Source organism: Lampetra planeri, chromosome 20 (assembly GCF_965212315.1).
Source record: "Lampetra planeri chromosome 20, kcLamPlan1.2.h2, whole genome shotgun sequence".
NCBI classification, from domain to species: Eukaryota; Metazoa; Chordata; class Hyperoartia; order Petromyzontiformes; family Petromyzontidae; genus Lampetra; species Lampetra planeri.
The window spans coordinates 11,741,744-11,764,187 of record NC_136126.1 but is presented as its reverse complement, the minus strand read 5'-3'; the positions used below and the strand labels follow the sequence as shown (position 1 = coordinate 11,764,187).

Genomic DNA, 22,444 nt, shown 5'->3' with positions numbered 1-22,444 from the left:
CAGCACCTCGGTGCTATGCTACATAGTCCCGACATCCGCAGAATTGTGATGACCGTGAAGATGATGGTTGTCGATGTTTGAAAACACAACGGATGTCACCATCTTCGTTGCTGCTGATGCCACCGCAACTGTGAAGAACAGCACTGCACTACGCTGTACCTTGTGCCACATTGCTGCAATTGCTCTCAACATTAACGTTACTGTACCCAATATACTACTTGATACAATCTAATTTACAATGTTTATGATTACAGTCACATAAAAGATGCGTTCGTCAGTGACGAATATGAGAAGTAGACGTTCCTCCAACACCATATCAGTTAAGAATTGTATATTGTTTTTAAATGACACAATATTTATTCCGGAACATGTTAACTGACACAACACAAGACCAAAGGTACTTACCTACTCCGAGTACTTTAATCAGTAGAAATATTTTCAAAATAGAGAAATTGCAAGCCATTTTGTAGCTTGTTTTTTGTAAAAGCTATACAACACTAAGTTTCATTGCGTACTATACTTTAATATCATACAAATACCATCCTACACATGCCTCTAAAAAGAGGCTGGCAGAGAAGGAACTAAGTCAGCAGCCAGTTTCCTCTTCAAAATTCAACTGATTAGCGTTCCGATAAGTGAAATGGCATATGTGTGTGCGTGTGTGTGTGAGTGTGTGTGTGCGCGTGTATGTGTGGCACCACAGCCCTGGACGGCCCCCACCCGAGTGTGCCAGTTTCCAGGGAGACGTTCGGTGACAACCCCCACCGAGACCCCAGAGGATATTTTGAATAGCTGCGTGTATGTGTAGTGCTCTTGTATGGAGACGGAGTCGTCGTAGAGGCAACACGGTTTATTGTAATATAGCATAATACACTCGATCCCTAACACAAGGGGTAATGGCCCCTTACACCCACAACCTGGGGAGGTACAGCCTCTGGGCTATCGTACCTAGCCACTTAGCTGCTCTGATTCCGCTAGCCCTCCGGCTGGCTAGACCTAGGGGAGGCTGACCCACCGCTGGTACCGGTGGGTCCCTGACCACTGGCCCCTCCGGACCCGGCGCTCAGAAGGACGTCGGGCTGAGGGATCCTCAGGGTCCTAGCCTCCGACCGCTGGCACCGCACTGAGCAGCGGCCCTTAAAAGGACGTCGGTGGCTTGGAGTCCAGGGTCTTGTCGTCCTGCGGTTTCTGGACTTCGGCTTGAGGCGAATTGCCTCCCGCTCTCCAGAACCCGCTTTATATACCGTTTCCCACCGAGGGGCGGGGTTATGTGGGATCATAGACACTGCCCACAGCCCCCTCTCCCCGGCGGGTCCTGGCCACCGTTAACCCAACCGGTCCGTACCGGTTTCTACTGCTCCCCACCGAGGGGCGGGGTTCTGTGGGATCGTAGACACTGCCCACAGCCCCCTCTCCCCGGCGGGTCCTGGCCAGGAGTACACAACCACCCCGTACTGATAAGCACCCTGGTGTTGGCACGTGCGTGTGTGTCAACATGACCACCACATATGTGTTCGAGTATTGACCAAGCTGTGATATTTTGAATAGCTGCGTGTATGTGTTCGAGCATGGATCAAGCTGTGATATTTTGAATAGCTGTGTGTATGTGTAGTGGATTAACGCGCACCAAGGGGGGAAATTGTAAACACGTGTGGGTTATGGACAGTGGGGTCCTATCAGGACAAGCAGGTGTTGCTGGGGGACAACGGCCGGATGGAGACGGCTCGTTAGGTAATTATGGGATGCAGGGCAGTGATTGGCCGGTTGTTGTTGTCAGGGACAAGGTGGCGCCAGTAAGTCTGGGGATGGGAGCAGGTGGCGGCGGGGACCGCTGGCGCAGGGCGTCAGGGGGACGCCGGTTAATTAAGTGTAAATTAATGAGGACAGGGATAAATACGGGAGCGTGAGAGTGAGACGGGGAGTTGTGCTGAGAGCTGGACGGAGACGGTCGGAGCAGAAGAAGAAGAATAGGTTAGCAGTAGAGACGGAGATGAAGATATGAGAGATAGAATAGGGTAGCAGTGGAGCAGAAGAAGAATAGGTTAGCAGTGGAGCAGGAGAAGAAGAAGAGATGAGAGATAGAATAGGGTAGCAGTGGAGCAGGAAAAGAAGAAGAGATGAGAGAAAGGATAGGCTAGCAGTGGAACGGGAACGGAGAGAGAGACAGTCGGAGTGAGACGGAGAAGCCGAGAGAGAGCGACAGTTGGAGTGAGACGGAGACGAGAGAGAGACAGTCGGAGTGAGACGGAAAAGCCGAGACGGGCGAAGCAGAGAGGAGAGTCGGGGGAGAAAGAGACGGAGAGGGAGGGAGGGAGGGAACGGAGCGAGCGAGGCCAGCGGAGCAAGCGAGCGGAGAACGCGCTGGAGTCTGGGTGGCGGAATGTGCTGAGTTTGAAAATAAAGTGACGACGGATTAAGAAGTTGTCCGCGTAAAGTTCAACACTACATATGTGTTCGAACATGGATCAAGCTGGGATATTTTGAATAGCTGTGTGTATGTGTTCGAGCATGGAACACATATACACGATTAAAAAAAAAAGTAATATCTTGATCCATGCTCGAACAAATACACGCAGCTATTTAAAATATCCTCTGGGGTCTCGGTGGGCATTGTCACCGAACGTCTCCGGGACGTCTCACTGGAAACTGGCACGCAGGGGGGGATGTTGGTGGGGGCCGTCTAGGGCTGTGGTGCCACACACGCACACACACTTATCGAAACGTTAATCAGTTGAATTTCGAAGACGAAACTGGCTCCTGGCTTCCTTCTCTCCCAGGCTCTTTTTAGAGGCATGTGTATGGTCGTAACCTTATTATATTAAAGTATAGTACGCAATAAAACTTAAAGTACTCTTTTTTACAACAACAAAAAACAAAGCTACAAAATGGCTTGCAATTTCTCTATTTGTAAAATGTTTCTACTGATTAAAGTACTCGGAGTAGGTAAGTACCTTTGGTCTTGTGTTGTGTCAGTTAACATGTTCCGGAAGAAATATTGTGTAATTTAAAAATATAGAATTCTTAACTGTAGTTGGGTCAGAGGAACACATACGTCTACTTCTCATATTCGTCACTGAAAAACGCCTCTTTTATGTGATTGATCTTAAAAAGTGTAAATTATATTGTATCAAGTGGCATAGTGACAGTGCCGAATTAAGCTAGTGCGGGGCCTGTAGTATATGTTATGAAGGGGCCCTAAATAGAAAAAAAACACCTTAGTATAAAAACACAAATGTTTAACTTACACAGTAAAGCAATTGTATTTTTTCATTTGCTATACAGCCAGATAATACGATAAATCGCTAACCTTAAACGCCCTACTCTTAGGTTTTTTCGGTAAAGTCACGTAGGTAAATATTAATACAAATATAATAGAAATAATAATAGAAATAAAAAATATTAGTATCATTTCTATTATATTTTTATACATTTTACCTACGTGACTTTACCGAAAAAACCTTAGAGTATGAATCCTTGCAGTCACGAAAGCTTCAAATATAAACTTAAACACCCTGTCGTTCATAAAAGTTGAAGGCGGTATAGTGCTATAGTAATAGAGCAAGTGCAGAATCACTTAACCGGAATTGATAGCTTCATAGCATTTAGCGCAGGGCCATTGAAAGTGCGAGGCCCGTAGCATATGTAGCTACTTATGCTACTAGGATAATCCGGCACTGTATACTGGGTACAGTAACGCTAATGTTGAGAGCAATTGCAGAAATTTGGCACAAGGTACAGCGTAGTGCAGTGCTGTTCTTCACAGCTGCAGTGGCATCAGCAGCAACGAAGATGATGACATCCGTTTTTTTTTTCAAACATCGACATCCATCATCTTCACGGTTATCACCATTCTGCGGATGTCGGGACTATGTAGCATAGCACCGAGGTGCTGGCGAGAGCTGGAATTTCCAGTGGAGCAATAATTACTTCCTCTCCATTGAGATTGTCGGGGCACGTAACTCGAATGCCAGAACATCTGCTTCCTAAAATACTTTTTTACGGTGAACTCAAAGAGGGCAAGGCGTGTTCCCTGTGGCAAAAAACGTCGCTACAAAGACGCGCTTAAAAGAGACCTTAAGACAGTCAAGATCAATGCAGAAACACGGAAAGAATTGGCAGCCAACAGTAAGGAGTGGATAAAATGTATTCCGTAGATATCACTGCTCGACCCGAGCTATGAGTGTTCTGATGTTTGCATTGTCTTTGAACTGTACGACTTGTGGCGTTCTCTGGTCTAACACCGGTGCAGAGACAAGGCCACGAAGAAAGCTGTCTCTGGTGTAGATGAATCAGTTTCAAAGACAATGCGTATATCATTACAGCATGTTTGTTTGCACGTTTTGCCACAAGTATGCGTGGATAATGCCGACTTGATGCCTTACAAAAGGTATCTATTTGGTGTTTGAATATCTTAACACCCGTTTTATTGCCAGAACAGGTAAAACCTATTATTTTGATAATTTTGGTGAAGTGCTGAAGCCTACGAGGTTAAGAAGGTTGAAGAGAAAAAAAACTATCAGCATCAACACCACCAGGAGCACAACCCAAATCCCATCCAGCAGACGAGCAACTCTTGCCCACAGTGCGGCCGATGCTTCTACTCCAGGGGCTGGCCTCTCATCCCACCAGCGCCCGGGGACATTCTGCTACTGACTGGTCTCCACAGTTATTATCGTTTGCGATGGACAGCCGAAGAAGAAGATATAACATGAGCAGGGTGAATTGGTCATCTCCCACGTGGTTACCGACCTATGCCAGATCAGTGAAGGTGATTTGCGACGGCAAAACCAACAGTTGCTATCATTACCAGCATCATCATTAACGAAGACAGTGATAACATAATCATTAACTGAGATAGTAATGGCAGTAGCAATAAAGGAAACTTTAATGACGATCATCTTTGTCTATTATCAAAAACACTTTTCATTTGTCAATATCGCCTTTAAGGAGTAATATATAATCGGAAACGTTTTAGGTAACTGCCCTTCTTCAAAGCAGAAAAGTCTGATGGAGTGAATAATATCTGGAGACTTCACTCATACACAATGGGGCCTCAATTGAATTTAGGAATATTTCCAGATAAACGTTGCTAATTTAGCATAAAACGTTTCCCTTTATTTGATAGAGTAACAGACAACCCCTTAAAGAATCTGAAGTGTCTTGTAAATGAGAAAAAAACGTTTTCTGGTTTGATTTTCGGGTTGTTATTCATGCCTGGATTCCTGACTGGCATCCAGCCAAGTGCGATCGTGGCCGACGGTGACGTCACTAAATATATCTGCGTAATGACGTCACCCGCATCCCACACCGTTGAGCAGGGTTCGTGCGTGCCAACGTCATGCCTCCCCCCCAGTACCCTCCACACCGGGCTTTGTATCCCGCGAAGGGAGGGAAGGACGGACAGTCGCGTCCAAACGACGTGTGGCCTTCTATATTCGGAAAAATGTTGATGTTGCTGGTTGGCTGGCTGGATGACAGGAAAGCCAACACACATAACATGACGACTTGGGAAGGGTGCTTGTATGCACCAATACTGTTACAATGTTGTTTTAAACAGCAATGTTTATAAACAATGATGTAAAAAAAACTAACGTGTGCGTTTTGCTCACTGAAAGATGAAATAGAGTCTCCTTACAGTCCACTTATCCACATTTTCTATTGTCCAGAGATGGGAAGGGGGTCGAGGGAGATGGAGCCGTTGCTTTTCATAGTGGGAGATTATATGCAAAAGAATGGCAGCTTGTAATTGGCTGGGGTGTCCCTGAGACTACCCCTAAGCCACGCCTTTCTCGCCATTATCTCTGTGGGAGCTAAAGCATCAGCTCGCGAGAAGCCAAAATAGCCTCGTGCATGGTACACCCTTTGTGCATCACTGTATTCTGTACTGATTCTATGTTTCAATCGATTTTTGGAAAATATATTCGTCAATATAAAAATAACAGGACGTAACCGAAATCGATCACTTAAAAAAAAGTGAAAGTTTGTTTAAATAATAGAACAAAAATATTTTCTAAATATACATTTTTTAAAGCAGATTTTTACGTGCGACACTGCTTCAATGAGCCATACCAACCAACTTCCACTTCTAAAATCTGGAAATGAATCCTATTCATGCATTTTTTATGCGTAATTATAGTTATATTCATGATTTTTTGTATTTCGATTTCTACACTATACAAATTAACATTGGCCTTTTCTCATCTCCGCTGGAGAGCCCTGAGCAACGTTCCAAAGAGGGGGCCAGTTCTTGAACATAGCAACTTCCGCACCTCCGATTAGCACAGTTGGCTACGTACGGTGCGAAATAAGTTCAACATACACACTTCTCACAAATGTGCTTGCAATGTTAATATTACCGAGGGAACTATGGTACGAGTCGATCCATGGCTAAGATGTTAACTCATGACCTTCCAACTGTGATTTAAGAACTTCGCCAGTGCCACATGGCGGGATAGAATATCTCTCTGTGATATAAATATTGGGTAGTGTTTGCAGTTGAGATAAACTTATCTATAATCTTGAGTACAGTATACTATGCTGTGCTATGAGGAACAGTAAACAAATCGCAAATAAAGTTGGTTAATCTATTTATTACAATTGCAAGTTTTTAAAGAACATATATTGGAAATGAATGTATAATGTGAAAAGTTTAATCTACAGACTTAACAACATGATTTAAGATACACAAAAATAACGGAAACAGCAATTCAAATAGAAAATGTCGCTTAAGATGTCATGGACAAAGTAAATAAAGCAGCCAGGCCTCTTGTGAATTATCAGATAACAGTATCATGATTTACACCCCAAATCACTTACTTAATTTAGCTTCTAACTACAGTATGATGAATTTCGATTTAAAGCTTTCGTGACTGCAGGGATTCATCTTCTTGGTTCTTTCGGTAAAGTCAGGTAGAATGGAAACAATAAAATAATAAAAATAAACATAATAAAATAATTCTCACGACGTTTCGGCCACAACGCAAGCAGCCGTCCTCAGGTGAAGACCAGGTCTGTCGGGGAGGCAGCGTCTGAATAAAACACCACCACCCTTGGAGCGTCTATTTAAGCTGGGTTGGAAGGGGTTGAAGGGCGCCTTGACAAAAGAATTTGCATATCAAGAGGTATTTTAGCATATTTATGGGAAATGCAGGTATGTGATTAGTACTACTTGTGAAATGCGTAGGAGGTGGGCGGGGGGTTTTCAAAGTCATATTATGCCCGTGCATTATGCAGGATTAGCAGCGTCAAAGGGAGGGGATAGGGGTAGTATTAATAAAGGGAAGGAATGTTAATAGTATGTAGCTGCAGTAACTAAACAACCACGTAAAAAACTAAAGTATAAACTACATAGTATCATCAGTATACTAAATATACTCTCCAATAAGCTGAGCTATTAACAGTAAGTAATACATTACAATTCTACGTCGCAAAAAATATAATATGCTTCCAGCTAAACTTTTTTCTACATCACACGGGTCTACCCCGTACTATATCCTGCCATAGACAAACCCAACATTAAATTATATACTGTATTACTATACATAGTGTAATATGACACTATTACACTATGTATTATTCTATCCACCCTATTGTATATCACACTGCTGTATATTCACTATACAATTACGATACTATATATTGCCTCATACATTGTATTAAACATTACAGTATCTTTCACTCGACGGTCAATGGTATAGTGTATAGCAGATTGTATAATAATAAATAGTATAAAATTGTAATGTTTAATTGTATAGTGAATATACAGCAGTGTGATATACAATAGGGTGGATAGAATAATACATAGTGTAATATTACACTATGCATTATTCTAAGGTGGTGTATAGTAATACAGTATATAATTTAATGTTGGGGTTGTCTATGGCAGCATATAGTACGGGGTAGACCCGTGTGATGTAAGAAAAAAGTTTAGCTGGAAGCATATTATATTTTTTGCGACGTAGAATTGTAATGTATTACGTACTGTTAATAGCTCAGCTTATTGGAGAGTATATTTAGTATACTGATGATACTATGTAGTTTATACTTTAGTTTTTTACGTGGTTGTTTAGTTACTGCAGCTACATACTATTAACATTCCTTCCCTTTATTAATACTACCCCTATCCCCTCCCTTTGATGCTGCTAATCCTGCATAATGCACGGGCATAATATGACTTTGAAAACCCCCCGCCCACCTCCTACGCATTTCACAAGTAGTACTAATCACATACCTGCATTTACCATGAATATGCAAAAATTCCCCTTGATATGCAAATTATTTTGTCAAGGCGCCCTTCCCCCCTTCCAACCCAGGTTAAATAGACGCTCCAAGCGTGGTGGTGTTTCATTCAGACGCTGTCTCCCCAACAGACCTGGTCTTCACCTGAGGACGGTTGCTTGCGTTGTGGCCGAAACGTCGTGAGAATTATTTTATAATGTTTTATTTTTATTATTTTATTGTTTCCATTCTACGTGACTTTACCGAAAGAACCAAGAAGATACAGTATAATGCATGTCTTGTTATCCCGCAACTCTGGTGTTGCCAGGTTCATTCCAAATGCTAATACAGTATGTTTTTTATAGTCATATGTCAACAGGAATTGTCCACCACCAATGTGGATGTGAAGATGAACACCACGGCTTCCCTGCCGTGTGACCGAAATAGGAGTGCTGAGCCAGGCTGGGTGGTCTGGTTCAGGGTGGCACAAGGAGCCAGAGACCTGCCGGTCCCCGTGGCTTTGTGCAACGAAAAAGAAGCCTTCATCCCTTCTTGCGATCGTGATGGAGGGGGCGCATCAGGGGTGGAGAGGCTCTGCTGCTCTGGGTCTGGTGGCCTCATGAAAAGAAGAGTGGAGGCTGGCGACACGGGGACGTACACGTGTGTCACGGGGGCTCTCCTTGGCCAGCACGTGTGTAACAACAGTCTCACCGTGTGCGAGACAGACCTGTGGAATAAGAGTCAGATTAGCAAGAGGTACTCCATGATGCCAATTCAGCTGTCAATAATGAGTAAGTAATACAATACAACCCCCTGGCTTTATAATGGAAAATGAGAAACACATTGTCAAGCGGTACAAGCACATTGTGACGTGGTACAAACACATTGTACAGAGAGCATCATGGGAGCACCATCATCACGAGGACTGCAGCAGTTTGAAGAGAAGACCCAGCACCACCGCATCAGGGCAACTCGGGATGGGAAATAATTTATGGTTTACCAGTGACGCTCACATCCCATAGAATAAAAGTGACATAAAAGGTCATGCAGATGAGCTTGCAGTATGACGAGGCGTTCAGCACAGGGTAGTATAATCCTGTGCAATGGTAGTTGACCCTTCTGCATCACGACTTTCCCCATCGCGGTTTCGATATATCGCGGGGTCGGCATAAGAAATTAAATGGGATTTTTTTGGGAGTTTTGGGACTTTTGCAAAAGCCGCAGACGACACGTGAAGGCCAGCAGACGACACACAAAAAGTTTTGTAACTCAAATGCATAAAATATATGTACAGGACTGTATAATATTCATGTATTTTATTTTTTAATACCATAAATATACACAATTTTGTAAAAAGTTAAAGTTTGCGAAAAGAACGCGATAGCTAGCAGACGACACGCAAACGCTCACAGCGCCCCCCCCAAACCCCCTGGCTGGAGGTGCTCGCTTCGCTCGCCAAGGGAACCAAAACATTTTCCAGATCGCGGGGGCCTGCGCCGCTAACCCCCCCAGATGTGGAAGGGTCGACTGTATATCGAAATGTAGATGTTTGCGAGAGGAGTAAATACCTCTCAGTCTGCTACTCATACATTTTTCTTCTTCTTGGTTCTTTCGGTAAAGTTGCGTAGAAGGGAAATAATAAAATAATAAAAATTAAACATAATAAAATACAATTCTCACGACGTTTCGGCCACAACACAAGCAACCGTCCTCAGGTGAAGAACAATTCTGTCAGAATTATATTTTATAATGTTTTATTTTATTATTTTATTATTTCCCTTCTACGTGACTTTACCGATAAAACCAAGAAGATGAATCCCTGCAGTCACGAAAGCTTTAAATCGAAATTTACTAACATTTTCAGGCATGTGCAGAATCTAGATCTCCTCCTGGACACAGAGTGATCTATCTCTCAATATTTCTTATGCTACTAAATCTGCTTTCCTTCACCTGTGCAAGATGCGACTGCAACCACAATGTATTCCTCATCTCGACTCCTTCACGCTTCTTGTCTTGATTTGTGAGTCACAGTAAAGATCAAATACAAGGCTGTTGCGTCGCACATTCTCTTTTGCAGCTCCTGCGTGGAGAGCACACGCATTGCACAATTGTAAGATCAGCTCCCTTTGAATCTTCAGACCACATTTTAAAACGTCTTTGTTTACTGCTGCCGACAGCTGGTATGTCCTAGGGCATCATGTTCTCAGGGTCCCACTGATTGCAACAACTACCAGGGCTTATTGCGCCTGAGTGTACAAGGAAAGATTTTGGCAAAAACGATGCTGTATGCAATCAAACTTTTGCTGTTTGTTATTATTCTCTGTACTGTTATCCCGCCTCATAGATTTTTAAATCATGTTCGGTTTGTTTTTCTGTGGTTTCGTACTATTTTTGATCTTCATTTGGTTTGCAATTTTCAGCGTTTTGGAATGCAGTTTGCAAGAATGGGGTTAAATAAAATATAATTATTATAATCCAGGTACCAGCCACGATATAAGGATAAGAGTACCGGTAACATTTCCAATGCCACCTAAAAAGGTCTATGCAGTGCACTCAGGAACTATAGAAGCTGTAAAATGTCGGCTGGCAGAACTTTTTCCATTTAAATCCAGATTTTACGAATAAAATGTGCCACAGTTTTGGTATATAGCATGTGGAACGATGGCAGGCTGCCATCAATAAAACATGACGTGAATATATTATACAAGTGAGAAACCCTGCATGTATAGAAAAGTTTGAAGTTGCATTATGCATTTATGTAATGAAAAATGGCCATGGTTTTGAATGTGTTTTCTACTAAAAAGGTGAAATACTCTTCTGAATAACGTCGTTTTTATAAATTACAGACTCGCTGAAGATATACCTCATACACGTTTATACTGGAATTGACGCTAAAGCTGGAACTAATGAAGCCGTTTCTATTAAAATCCATGGAAGGGCAGCGAATCCTGCAATGGATCTAACTTCCTCCAAGACACACAACGATCCTTTTGAACGTTATCAGGTATACAGTATTACTGATTCACAGTCACAGAATGGTGAAAACTCGTGAATGTTCTTTAGTTAGTGTTCCTGTAGTACTGCCCATCTGATTTGTTTACACAGGAGAGCCTCACTACCTCGTGTCAAAGGCTTTTTTGTAATATGTAGTCAGCGACTTCTGAGACATGTCGTGTAGAAGGCTTATTTATTCTCACACTTTAAGCACAACACTGGGCGATACATCTATGTAACGTTCTACGTAGCTACACATAGCCGACCCTTCTACACAATTCTAGATTTGAAGCTTTCGTGACTGCAAGGATGCATACTCTTAGGTTTTTTCGGTAAAGTCACGTAGGTAAAAATAAATAATAACAAAATAAATAATAAAACAATATAAATAATAATAGAAATAAAATAATAAATCACGCCGTTTGGAGGCAACACAAGTCTCTCTCATCAGGTTATGATGGAGACGTGTTGCCTCCGAAAGGTCGTGATTTATTATTTTATTTCTATTATTATTTTAATATTTATTTTTTGATTATTTAATTTTACCTACGTGACTTTACCTTCTACACAACCCCATCGTCGGCGTCCAACTACACAGCTGTGTGACAAGCGCAGCGAAGGCGACGATGGAAGCCTTGCAGATGATCGGTCAGGTGGCCGGACCACAAAGATAGATGACAGCGAGCAGCGACGCAGCCAGGACCCAAGACCCGCAACAGCACCGAACCTCTGGTTCAGTCCTCCTTATATACACCCCGGCGCGGCCAAGCCCTGCCTCCGCCCACACCCCCTTCCAGAACCTTCAAGCATGTTCCCGGAGCTTCTCGACGGACTCCGCCTTTCACCTTTACCCCAGATATGCCCTCCTCATAATTAGACATTACGTAACATGCCCATAACCGTGATTACCCCGTCAGGCCGACAAGTGGCCCCCTGTCATTTCACATACAAGCAAATAACTATCATAGGTTCATGCAGGCAGATTCAACTAATGCATAATGGAGGTGTTTTAGCTCGCTGAAAGAAAGTACCAGGTCCAACGAAACTGCATCGCGATGACAAGTCACTCTTTAATACTATCTAAAAAGCAACTTGCAGTGCCACACCCATTACCATCCAAAAGGGAAAGAGTGGTAATACGATCTGTGACCCCAAGGAACAGGTTTGCAGATTTGCTGAGCATTTCTGTGAGGTCTATGGGGAGGGGAAACCACTTAGCTCAGATAACATCATGGGGCGAGGCGGGGTTGACCCTGCTGGGGCTGCAGTTCCTCAAATATTAAAGGAGTTAACACCACTTATGAGTAGCTGGCTGATGTGGCATCTCTTAAAAAGAGCAATCCAGAGCCTGAGACCAGTTAAAGCGCTAGGCAGAGATGACCTCCCAAGCGAACTACTGAGGGTGGCAATCGTGTAGTGGCTGTCCTAATCATGACATCATTACAACTGCTTGCATCACGTTACATGTTATGAGATTGGAAGGATGCCCAGGGTAAGGTCTATGATACCATCAATAGGCCAGGGGTTTTGGGCTACCCTTCATATTCTCAGGGTCCCACTGATTTCAACAAGTACCAGAGCTTCTCGCGCCTCAGTGTGTCAGGAAAGATCGTGGCAAAGATTAATTATTCGACATGCCTTGCCAGGCACACTAAAGAGAGGCTTGCAGAGAGCCTCAATATGGTTTCAAAGTGGGGTGGTCCTGCACAGATGCCATATTATGTCTGTATGCTACAGCAGAGGTGTAGGGAGATTAAACAGGATTTACATCTCTGCTTTATTGACTTTGGTCAAGGTCTATGATGTGACCACTCCCATAAGAAATAAAGGGAAAGGCCTTTGGAGGCAGTTTCCCTCTAACAACAGGGTGGAGGAGCGATGCTCACAACGAGTAGAGCGCTATGCAACTAAGATTCAACATGTTGGCACAGTGAGAAGCACAGGTGGTGCATCTGGATATTATGATGAAATGAGCACCCACCTATTACTACTTGTTTTTGTTTCCATTTTCTGTAATAATTGTAAATACAAAAAATAATAATTTTGCAGATAATGGATTGATACAGCGCTCGGTTGCACCCTGTGGATTCAGGGGTAACAGAGTCACAGTAACCAGTGTTTTCTCTGTAACAATAACAGTGGTTTAGCAGAGTTTAGAATTGTATCTACCAACGAGTGTCAGCTAATACTGGAAGGTAGGCTCCCTCTACTACTAAAGCAATGCACATTTTGTTTATATATTTAATTGATTACTAAGACATGGAATCTTTACATTGGTACTCGAAATTTTGTCAGCAAACATAAGATAATCGCCATGATTACATTAACCTTGAAATATGAATTTTCACAGAAGGACACTTTCATTCTGAAATCTAGAGACATTGGGAACATAACGAGGGTTACCATATCGCATGGTCGTACTTGGTATACATTCTTATCGGCCTGGAACCTTGATAAGATTGAGGTGGAAGATGAAGAGTCCCACTCCACATTTGTGTTTCTACTCAATGGCTGGATTGATGGAGGGTCTCGTGATCTCCATGTTCAGGTGACTCCCACCACTGTCTAATACATGTGAATGTTTTACTTCGTAGCTTCAACACTGTATTAGATGTGTTAATGCTGAAAGACATTATTTACGCTACTTTTAGTTGCTGATGACAAAATCACCCAAAACGTACCAGGTCTTGGAAGCTACGCAGATTTTGAGCCTGTACATTGTATGGATGGGTGACCATCCACAAGCAGGCTGCCACAGGCAGCTTGCGGGGATAAGGTGGCGGTCTACAGATGGCAGTGCAGCACCGGCTATTGTACTGCAGTACTGTATTGTTCTATTCGTTCTGTCTTCAACAACCCGCACTGACCAGGGTTTGTGACGTCTTGCCAAATAACCCACATGACCCACAGTGTGAGGATGTCCTTATCCAGCAGTGAATTGACAAAGGGCTCTATGTGTATATTTACGTTTAGGTACATAGCGTATTAAACATTAAGGTGTGTCACTAGCCAACCTACTGCTATTACTCAACAGAACATAGTGTTAATATGACTAATTGGATATTTATCTAGTGAAGTAAATCTATGTCGACATAATAAAACTGTAAAGTACTAACAAGCTACACGTCGATGGTGAGACTCAACTCAATGAAGCTGAAATAGGTCATGGGTTTTCAGTTTAAAACATATCGAGTAATAATATAATACATATAATATTATAGTAAAGTGGTGTAGAAAGTAAGTCGTGGACGTGAATTGGAAATCATTACTTCTTACACCCATAACTTGATACACATTATCATCAATTATTTCAGCCGAATATTTAGATTCTAATTTGAAAAATATACACTATTTACTGTAATAAGTGGCGTAATTTAACATTGTTGTATTAATTTGCTTAAATAAGGGTATTTTCAATTGTAACGTTTCAGTAACATGTAAATGTTGAATAGAGAATGACCCTGGTACTCATGTACACTTTACACATTTCTCCACGAGATGGCAGATGTATCACAAAACCAAATATGACGGTCACCTTGCCCAACTGCACATCGGGAGAGCACCGCACTTTTGTTTTGTCAGAGAATAGAATCATCGATTAACGGCACCTTAGGGGGGAAGGGGGTTCTGAATAAAAAAAAATGCCGGATAATCACATCGTAATTTAAAATAGATTATTTTTGCACATTCTTGCATCACATGTTTATGGGTGTTGTGTATTTTTTTACGTATTTAACTTGTTTACTATATGAAATTGTCAACAAACATACAAAAAAGTAGACAGAAATAAATATCCTACTGTAAAAAAGTTACTGTATTTACTGTACTATACTCACCACTCCTATCTCGAAGACTTGGCATGGGGTGATGATCGGGGGTGTAGAATTGTAGGTGGTTATTCAGACTGAATCCAACTCCATCAGCTGTGATGGAGGTTCGCTGGATAATGTTGGAAGCTGGATAATTGTGCCGGATAATCGATGATCTGCTGTATAGACGAGAGAATGTATTAAAGAATGAATCTGCAATACAATGAAGTGTATGAATTTCGGCACAAATTGGCAATCGTTTGAATGGTTGTATTGAGTCAAAACTGTATTTACATAGTATCTGGCTGAGAATGCATAGAATGTGTGAACCCTGTTTGTGTAACGTTATGTTAACATTTTCGACAATGAGTATGAATACACACTGTTCAAAAGTACAACTTATCTCCCTAAATGTTTTTACTTGCAGGAAATCATAGTTGACAATAAATCATAGGTTTATGATCCTCAATTTCAAAACAACACGAAGGAAAAAAAGTGCACTTCTGGTACGTAACAAATAAACCATGGACTTTTTTCAAGGAAATCCAGGAAGACCACACTTGGATTCAGAGTGGTTGTGAAGCTGCGTATTAAATGTACCTGAGTATTCTGGCCAGGGGCGGTTTCTTCATTAGAGCGATTGGGCGACGCACCACCAATGTCATTCAACCACAGAGTCACGCTAGCCGTCACTGTGCCTCTGGATATAGTCCAATCAGCGTCATGCTACGTTCTGTGGAGTACCGCCTCTTTTTGGGCGATTTCCCTCCAGCTGAGAATCGCCCCGAGTGGTCCCATAGACTTACATTCAAAGATGTTTTTTTTCGAACGGGGGGCGCTGCAATGCATTATCTATGGCTTCCGGGAGGGCTTGCACTAACGTGCTTACGTCATCATATGTAAGCACGTTTCATCCAACAAAATTATTTGTCGCCACTTAGTGGAATCTTTAATAAAAGAAACATGAGTGGATTGTATTAATAGTGAGTATAGAAACAAACAAGATGTATTGTAAGAGTCACTTTATTTTTCATTAATATTAAAGAAGTGAAGTTGCCTTTACATGCTTAAGCTGTTAATTTATCCTTTGCATGGGTGGACCTTATCCTTATCAATCATCCAGACATTTGCCCCCCCTGAGAGATTTTGCAGGAGCCGCCACTGATTCTGGCTTCATCCTACATACTATTCACATCAATTTAATTGGCCAGGACCCTTTGGTAAAGAGTCTTGAGAACCATGCTTCTCTAAAGGGCATTCTTCATTGACTTGCTGGCTCACTGGCACAGGGGAAATAACAAGGGAAGCACCGCTTCCTCTGCTGGAAATTAGAAAGCTGTTTACTCCAACAAGTGAGTCTCACCACTGTGGACTCTTGTCAGACAGCATTCAGAGCCCGCCCGCTTTATCCAGTGCCTACGCACAACATCACGGCTATGGGCATGCGCATGCATATAAAGAAAGATCCCCCATATTGCCTGACCAGACTATTGTGGCAAGTTCTGTTAGCGAGCACCCCTGAAGCCCGGCACCGGCACACGAAGGGGTGGATGGTCAGCACCACGCCTGGCCGCCTTTGTCTCCACAGTACCGATGTTTACACACATAGCACCAGGTACTCATTTGAGGCTGAGTTGACCGAGGGAAGCGCAGGACCGGTTCAGATAATCGTCACTGGTGTTGGTCGTGAACGGGAATCAAACTCGGGCCATCGGGTTTGTAGCCCAGCACGCTAACCGATACACTACCGCTCCCCACATGCATACGGACACACTGGCACGTGCATATGTATGCCCCGCATCCACATACGCTGCATCTACATTAGTGTTTGTTACACGCAAACTTGGTAATGTTCGCAATAAAAAAAAAGACAAACTTTGTTCAGAATTTAAGACAAACGCCTATAGTGAACCAATGTTAGGTTGATGTTGATGTGGCTGGTCACGCCTTAGACAAGCCAGTGGTGTTCCACTCACATAAGCGGCGCCTAAACGTTGATAAGCATCGAATATCTTTGAATTATGAGGAGTGTGGCCACGAATCGCAAACCATTGACCACATCGTGAACACTCTGTTGTCTTCACTCCTTTAAACGAGGAATGGACAAGATCCACACTGCTTCTGAACAGACAATTGAGTGGATAAAAATAACATATTTTATCTGCTACTATTAATCCATACGAAAGAATAATATGGCTAGTAAATTAATGAGGCCACTTACACGGGTGCAGAAGGGGAAACAAGACAGCGGGTGTTCACAAATGGATGTGTCGTGATTGAAATGTATCAGAGTACGTGATATGTTGGCACGAGACTTTTTGTGTTTTTTGGGGGGAAAAATGCTTTGCCCATGAGTGGTAGACAATTGTAAGGGGTAAAACTGGTCCACTGATACGGGGAACAACTCGCTTTGTAAATGTAGTTGTAAAGTAAAACTATACTAGCATATATCGTATTTTCATTAAGTTTTCCCATTTTTAAAATGTAAAATTACAAACATAGGATTGCTTGTAAGTAGTCAACTCTTTTGAGATAAATACTGTAAATTATCAGGTACGTTGGAGGAGATGTGCCACCAATTCACCGTAACAACTGCAGAGATGGATCCGTCGACGCGCTATAGCAATGCAGAGATGACAAACACGCCACGGCTCAACATCTCAAGCGCAGCTGTGAATAAAAACGACACCCAAACTGCGAAATGCGCTCTCTGGCTGGTCATCACGTTGACTCTGCTCACCATTGCTCTGGGGGCTCTTGCATTTATGGCATATCATTACCGAAAATGACACGCAACGAAAGGTAGGTAAAACTGTATTATGCAGACAGTTGTGTGAATATTGTCCTTTTATGGATAATTTGTAAAGTGGTGTGATGAACCTGACATTATTGATTGCTATATTTTTTCATCAGCAACAGTATTTCATTTGCAATGTTTACACAAACTTTAATGCTATATTAAATGCCTTTCAGATCATCGCCAAGTGCACTGCAACAGGTAAATATTGTTTTTGAATCTCTTGAATAACTATACAACACACTATTCACAGGATGGATATTGTGATGTATAATAATCACTGATTCGTGTTAGATCTGGACATTTGTGGTATTAAGTTACAATATTCGTTAAGGCAGCATGGATAGCAAAGTAGGTGTGTCGTCACAACGGGTTTCCAGTTCGAGTTTCTCTTCGAATAAGCGCTGTTTTCTTTAATATTAATATGGCAACTCGAAAGGATGGATAAAAATGTGTGCGTCCTTTAAAAGAATAGTATCTTACTTACAAACAGCAAAAAAAATATGTTACAACCTTTCTTAAAGTTAAGTTTAAAATTAATTTATTTCTTACATAGGTGATCTCATTTAGCCAGCTGCCCAGCAATTTTAAAAGGAAGGTCTATAGAACATGGGCACAGCAGTAATAAAACTAGGACAAACACATGACATTAATAATTTAGAGAACAAGTCCAACGTGCTTAAGGAACAAGTAACACATTCCCAAATTAATGGTTCTCAACTAAACACATGCAAATAAAAACAAGTGCCAATATAATATGAAAGTACAAGGTATCAGTAAAAGTTATGTACCTGTGCAAATAACCTCTATATCTTAGTATAACAAAGACAAAGTTCCCGCCATATAGCCTTGATAGACTTTTCGGGCAAGTGCTATTAATGAGACAAGCTGGAGATGAGCAGCAAGGGTATTCAAGAAACGCGGAGCTGCAACGTAGAATTAGTTATTTTTTTAACCAAAGTTTCAGCAAATCCAACTTTTTTGTAGGAATAAGGAGGCAGTTCTGAGGCTACGGAAGGGAGTTCGAGGAATTAAGTCGTCCTTTAGGTAATTGGTGGATTTGTTTAAGAGGACCGTTTGGATGAAGAGAGTCCCAATGTTGAGTTTTGCAATGACGAGTTCTAAAGGGGACGTCAAGGGAAAACATGGAGAGCGTAGGGGTATACTGGAATGTGACATTCATACAGAAACTAGGTGGTAAAGCTAAATATATTTTTTTTTTAATAACTCCCCTATAAAATGTGAAAGTCTGTTTTTTGAAGGCATGACCTGACCTGGAGAGTGGGCAAAACATTGGATGATGTTATTGATTTGTTGTGATTGTTTACTCGAGACACCTATTTACAGATGGTCAGTTACACCACGCTGCTAATGATGTTTGAAAGGTGTTTGTCCGTCATTTCACGTTCAACTCGAGACACAAAGGTTGTTCCTGGAGGTGCTGCTTTGCTCGCAGTGGTTGCTTTGTCGACCGATACATCTCTGTGGCAGTGCACCGGCGTCAGGGAGACCACAGAAGCGAGGAATTCATAACTTTGTTATATTCTGTAAACAAACTGTGACTTTGTTATAATGATGTGGGGTTTTTTGTGTCCCTGTGTCTGTCCCAGCAAATGTGAGGCAACAAGTTAAACCAGAGGAGGTCACATCAAGTGAATGCGTCTACAGTTTGGTGGAACAGATTGAGCCAGTCACTCACCTCTCAGCACAAAAGAATAAACTCAATCCAGCTGCCTGGGTAAAAATGACTCCGTTTGGTAATATTTTGTCATAACTGTAACCATTTAAAGCATAATTTCTATCCATAGGCCAAAAACAAGCATGTAATCTACTGTATATACAGTAACTAGAAAATAGGGCATACTGTATATCAGAGGTGTGGACTCGAGTCATGTGACTTGGACTCGAGTCAGACTCGAGTCATGAATTTGATGACTTGCGACTCGACTTGGACTTGCATAACAATGACTTTGTCCCACCTATGAGATGTGGACTCGAGTCATGTGACTTGGACTCGAGTCAGACTCGAGTCATGAATTTGATGACTTGCGACTCGACTTGGACTTGCATAACAATGACTTTGTCCCACCTCTGCTGTATATACTGTAAAGAGTTGTGGTTTTCTTTGAGGTAGCTGCTGTTCTGGGAAATCTGTCGGTTTTTCCAGGATGCATAACAATAATCGACTCAAGACAGTGCATATTACATGTAGGGTAGTACTCTCGCTTCCTGATTTTTGTGAGATATATTCCCGTCAGATGTCCGGGTGCTTTGTTCCTCAGAGGTGGCAAAGCTAGACATAGGCCACAGTGGCATCAATCAACTATGTTGCTTGCTTCAAATACAATAAAGCACACAGATTAAAACACACCAGGCCACGTGGGTGACCATGTGTTACTTTTGGTGACCTGTAGATGATAAAAAAACCCATCTAATTTCACATATAATTTTGAGAATAAACATATTTTATCCTGACATCATATAAGCTTAATTTTGTTTGTATTGTAATGTTTAATAGCCCGCCAGTATGTTAATTAAATACTCAATGTGTTTGAGCTACTTCCGTCGTTATTCAGAATAAAATACGATGCTCACGTACTTTTGTTCGAGAAATTATGCTCAATAAAATTGTATTAATGCATTGTGTTACCTAACATTGGTATGGCATCAATTACTTTAAATAAGACATCACAGGCGTTGGCCCAGTAGAAGAGCCATCCAGAATGTGAGTTGACTCACCAACATCACCGTTATTAACCATTGAGGTATATATCATTGATTTATTTGCAAGCTAAATGATGTATTTATTCTGCTGTAAACTGGACACAGTTAATGGGACGTTTATGGTTTGTTGCACACATGGTTGACGATAAAGTAATGATGAAGTTATGATAAAGTGATGATGAAGTGATGATGCACCATCATAGAAATTGTGTTTTAATACCCACGATGCTTTTCTGCCAACCACAAATATATATGCCAACCATATACATTGCTCACTGTTTTTTTAAGTAATCCACGTGCATGTGCGAGTTCCCTTGACTCCGTTTATTTCTAATCACAAAAATACTCTGACAATAAATTGGACTAACATGCCTAGCCAGACACCCTCTGAATCTTTACTAAATGTTTAAAATGTATATTATTATCCTCAATATTTGCTTTACACTTACCTGCGGTAAAATATCCATAAAAACCTTGACATAAAACAGTTGTTCTCTATAAACTTTATATATAAAAGGGAAATTTGTGAATGTGTCTGTTCAAAATGTTTAGCGTACTTCCCGACATGCAACAAACTTGAAATTTGCCATGTGGGTACTTTCCAGACTGTACACCATGCAAAAATTATTAAAATACACTTTTTGGGGGGAGGGGGGGCGCAAAAATGCATATATTTTGCACGGCAAGTGAGCTGTGATGTCACATCTGTCATGTCATCCGTATGTGGAAGCGTAACGGAGTGTGCCTGCTGATGTCCCCCCCCCCCTACCTCCGCGGGTAAAGTGAAATACAAATGTGTTGCAGGTCTAAGGCGTTCTTCGCGCAGCATTGGTTTATTATTTTAGTCGTTTACTGCCGTACGCACCCTGAATGTTGTGTCTGCAGCAAGCGCGTGTATGTGTACCTTTGGACGCGTGCGCGTGTGTGTGGGGGGAGCGGTAGTGTAGTTGTTAGCGCGCTGCGCTACGAACCTGGCGACCCGAGCTTGGTTCCTGCTCACGGCCACCACCGGTGACGTTTATTTGAACCGGTCCTGGGCCTCCCCTAGGTTGACTCAGCCTCAAACGAGTAACTGGTGTGGTGTGTCAACATCGCCACTGGGGAGACAAAGGCGGCCGGGCGTGGTGCTGGCCACCCACCCCCTCGTGTGCCGTGCCGGCCTTCATCGGTGCTCGCTAACAGCGCTTGCCCCCTACAGTCTCACAGGCTACACGGGGGATCTTTGTCTTTATCCTGTGTGTGGGGGGGGGGCAGCGACTGCGTAGCGATTCCTGCGCTACGAACCCGGCGACTCGAGTTCGATTCCCGCTCACGGCCACCACCGGTGACGATTATTTTAACCGGTCCTGGGCCTTCCCTAGGTCGACTCAGCCTCAAACGAGTAACTGGTGTGGTGTGTGAACATCGCCACTGGGGGGACAAAGGCGGCCGGGCGTGGTGGATCAAAGTCCCGGGCGAAGCCGGGTAGTAAAGTTAGTACAGTGAGGGAAAAACGTATTTGATCCCCTGCTGATTTTGTACATTTGCCCACTGACAAAGAATTTATCAGTCTATAATTTTAATGGTAGGTTTATTTGAACAGTGAGAGACAGAATAACAACAACAAAATCCAGAAAAACGCATGTCAAAAATGTTATAAATTGATTTGCATTTTAATGAGGGAAATAAGTATTTGACCCCCTGTCAATCAGAAAGATTTCTGGCTCCCAGGTGTCTTTTATACAGGTAACGAGCTGAGATTAGGAGCACACTCTTAAATGGAGTGCTCCTAATTTCAGCTTGTTACCTGTATAAAAGACAACTGTTCACAGAAGCAATCAATCAATCAGATTCCAAACTCTCCACCATGGCCAAGACCAAAGAGCTCTCCAAGGATGTCAGGGACAAGATTGTAGATCTACAC

The 22,444-nt window shown here is 42.3% G+C and overlaps 2 protein-coding genes and 2 long non-coding RNA genes across 9 annotated transcripts in view; 2 read left to right on the top strand and 2 right to left on the bottom strand.

Moving 5' to 3' along the window:
• The window catches only part of LOC144724451 (uncharacterized), a 30,885-nt gene extending 30,192 nt beyond the window's left edge, over positions 1 to 693 (bottom strand). Inside the window, exon 1 of one of the 6 annotated variants that reach the window (XR_013586483.1) lies at positions 406 to 693. Coding sequence is in view for 2 of the 6 variants with exons in the window: in XM_078603585.1 (XP_078459711.1) it covers positions 406 to 463 (58 nt within the window). In the remaining 4 variants the exon portion in view is untranslated. The remainder of the gene's footprint in view (positions 1 to 405) is intronic. The other 5 variants (XR_013586484.1, XR_013586485.1, XM_078603585.1 and 2 more) reach the window with 5 other exon arrangements.
• A 2,057-nt stretch (positions 694 to 2,750) lies between these two features.
• On the top strand, positions 2,751 to 15,526 carry LOC144724449 (uncharacterized). Its single transcript, XR_013586481.1, has 5 exons — positions 2,751 to 2,943; positions 8,583 to 9,008; positions 11,064 to 11,221; positions 13,562 to 13,759; positions 15,448 to 15,526. It is a non-coding gene; the product is annotated as an uncharacterized LOC144724449 (long non-coding RNA).
• Positions 11,767 to 22,444, bottom strand: part of LOC144724448 (uncharacterized) — a 32,123-nt gene continuing 21,445 nt past the window's right edge. Inside the window, exon 9 of the transcript XR_013586480.1 lies at positions 11,767 to 15,199. The gene's annotated coding sequence lies outside the window, so the exon portion shown is untranslated. The remainder of the gene's footprint in view (positions 15,200 to 22,444) is intronic.
• Positions 16,545 to 20,471, top strand: LOC144724450 (uncharacterized). The gene is made up of 3 exons (XR_013586482.1): positions 16,545 to 17,822; positions 17,994 to 18,018; positions 19,428 to 20,471. It is a non-coding gene; the product is annotated as an uncharacterized LOC144724450 (long non-coding RNA).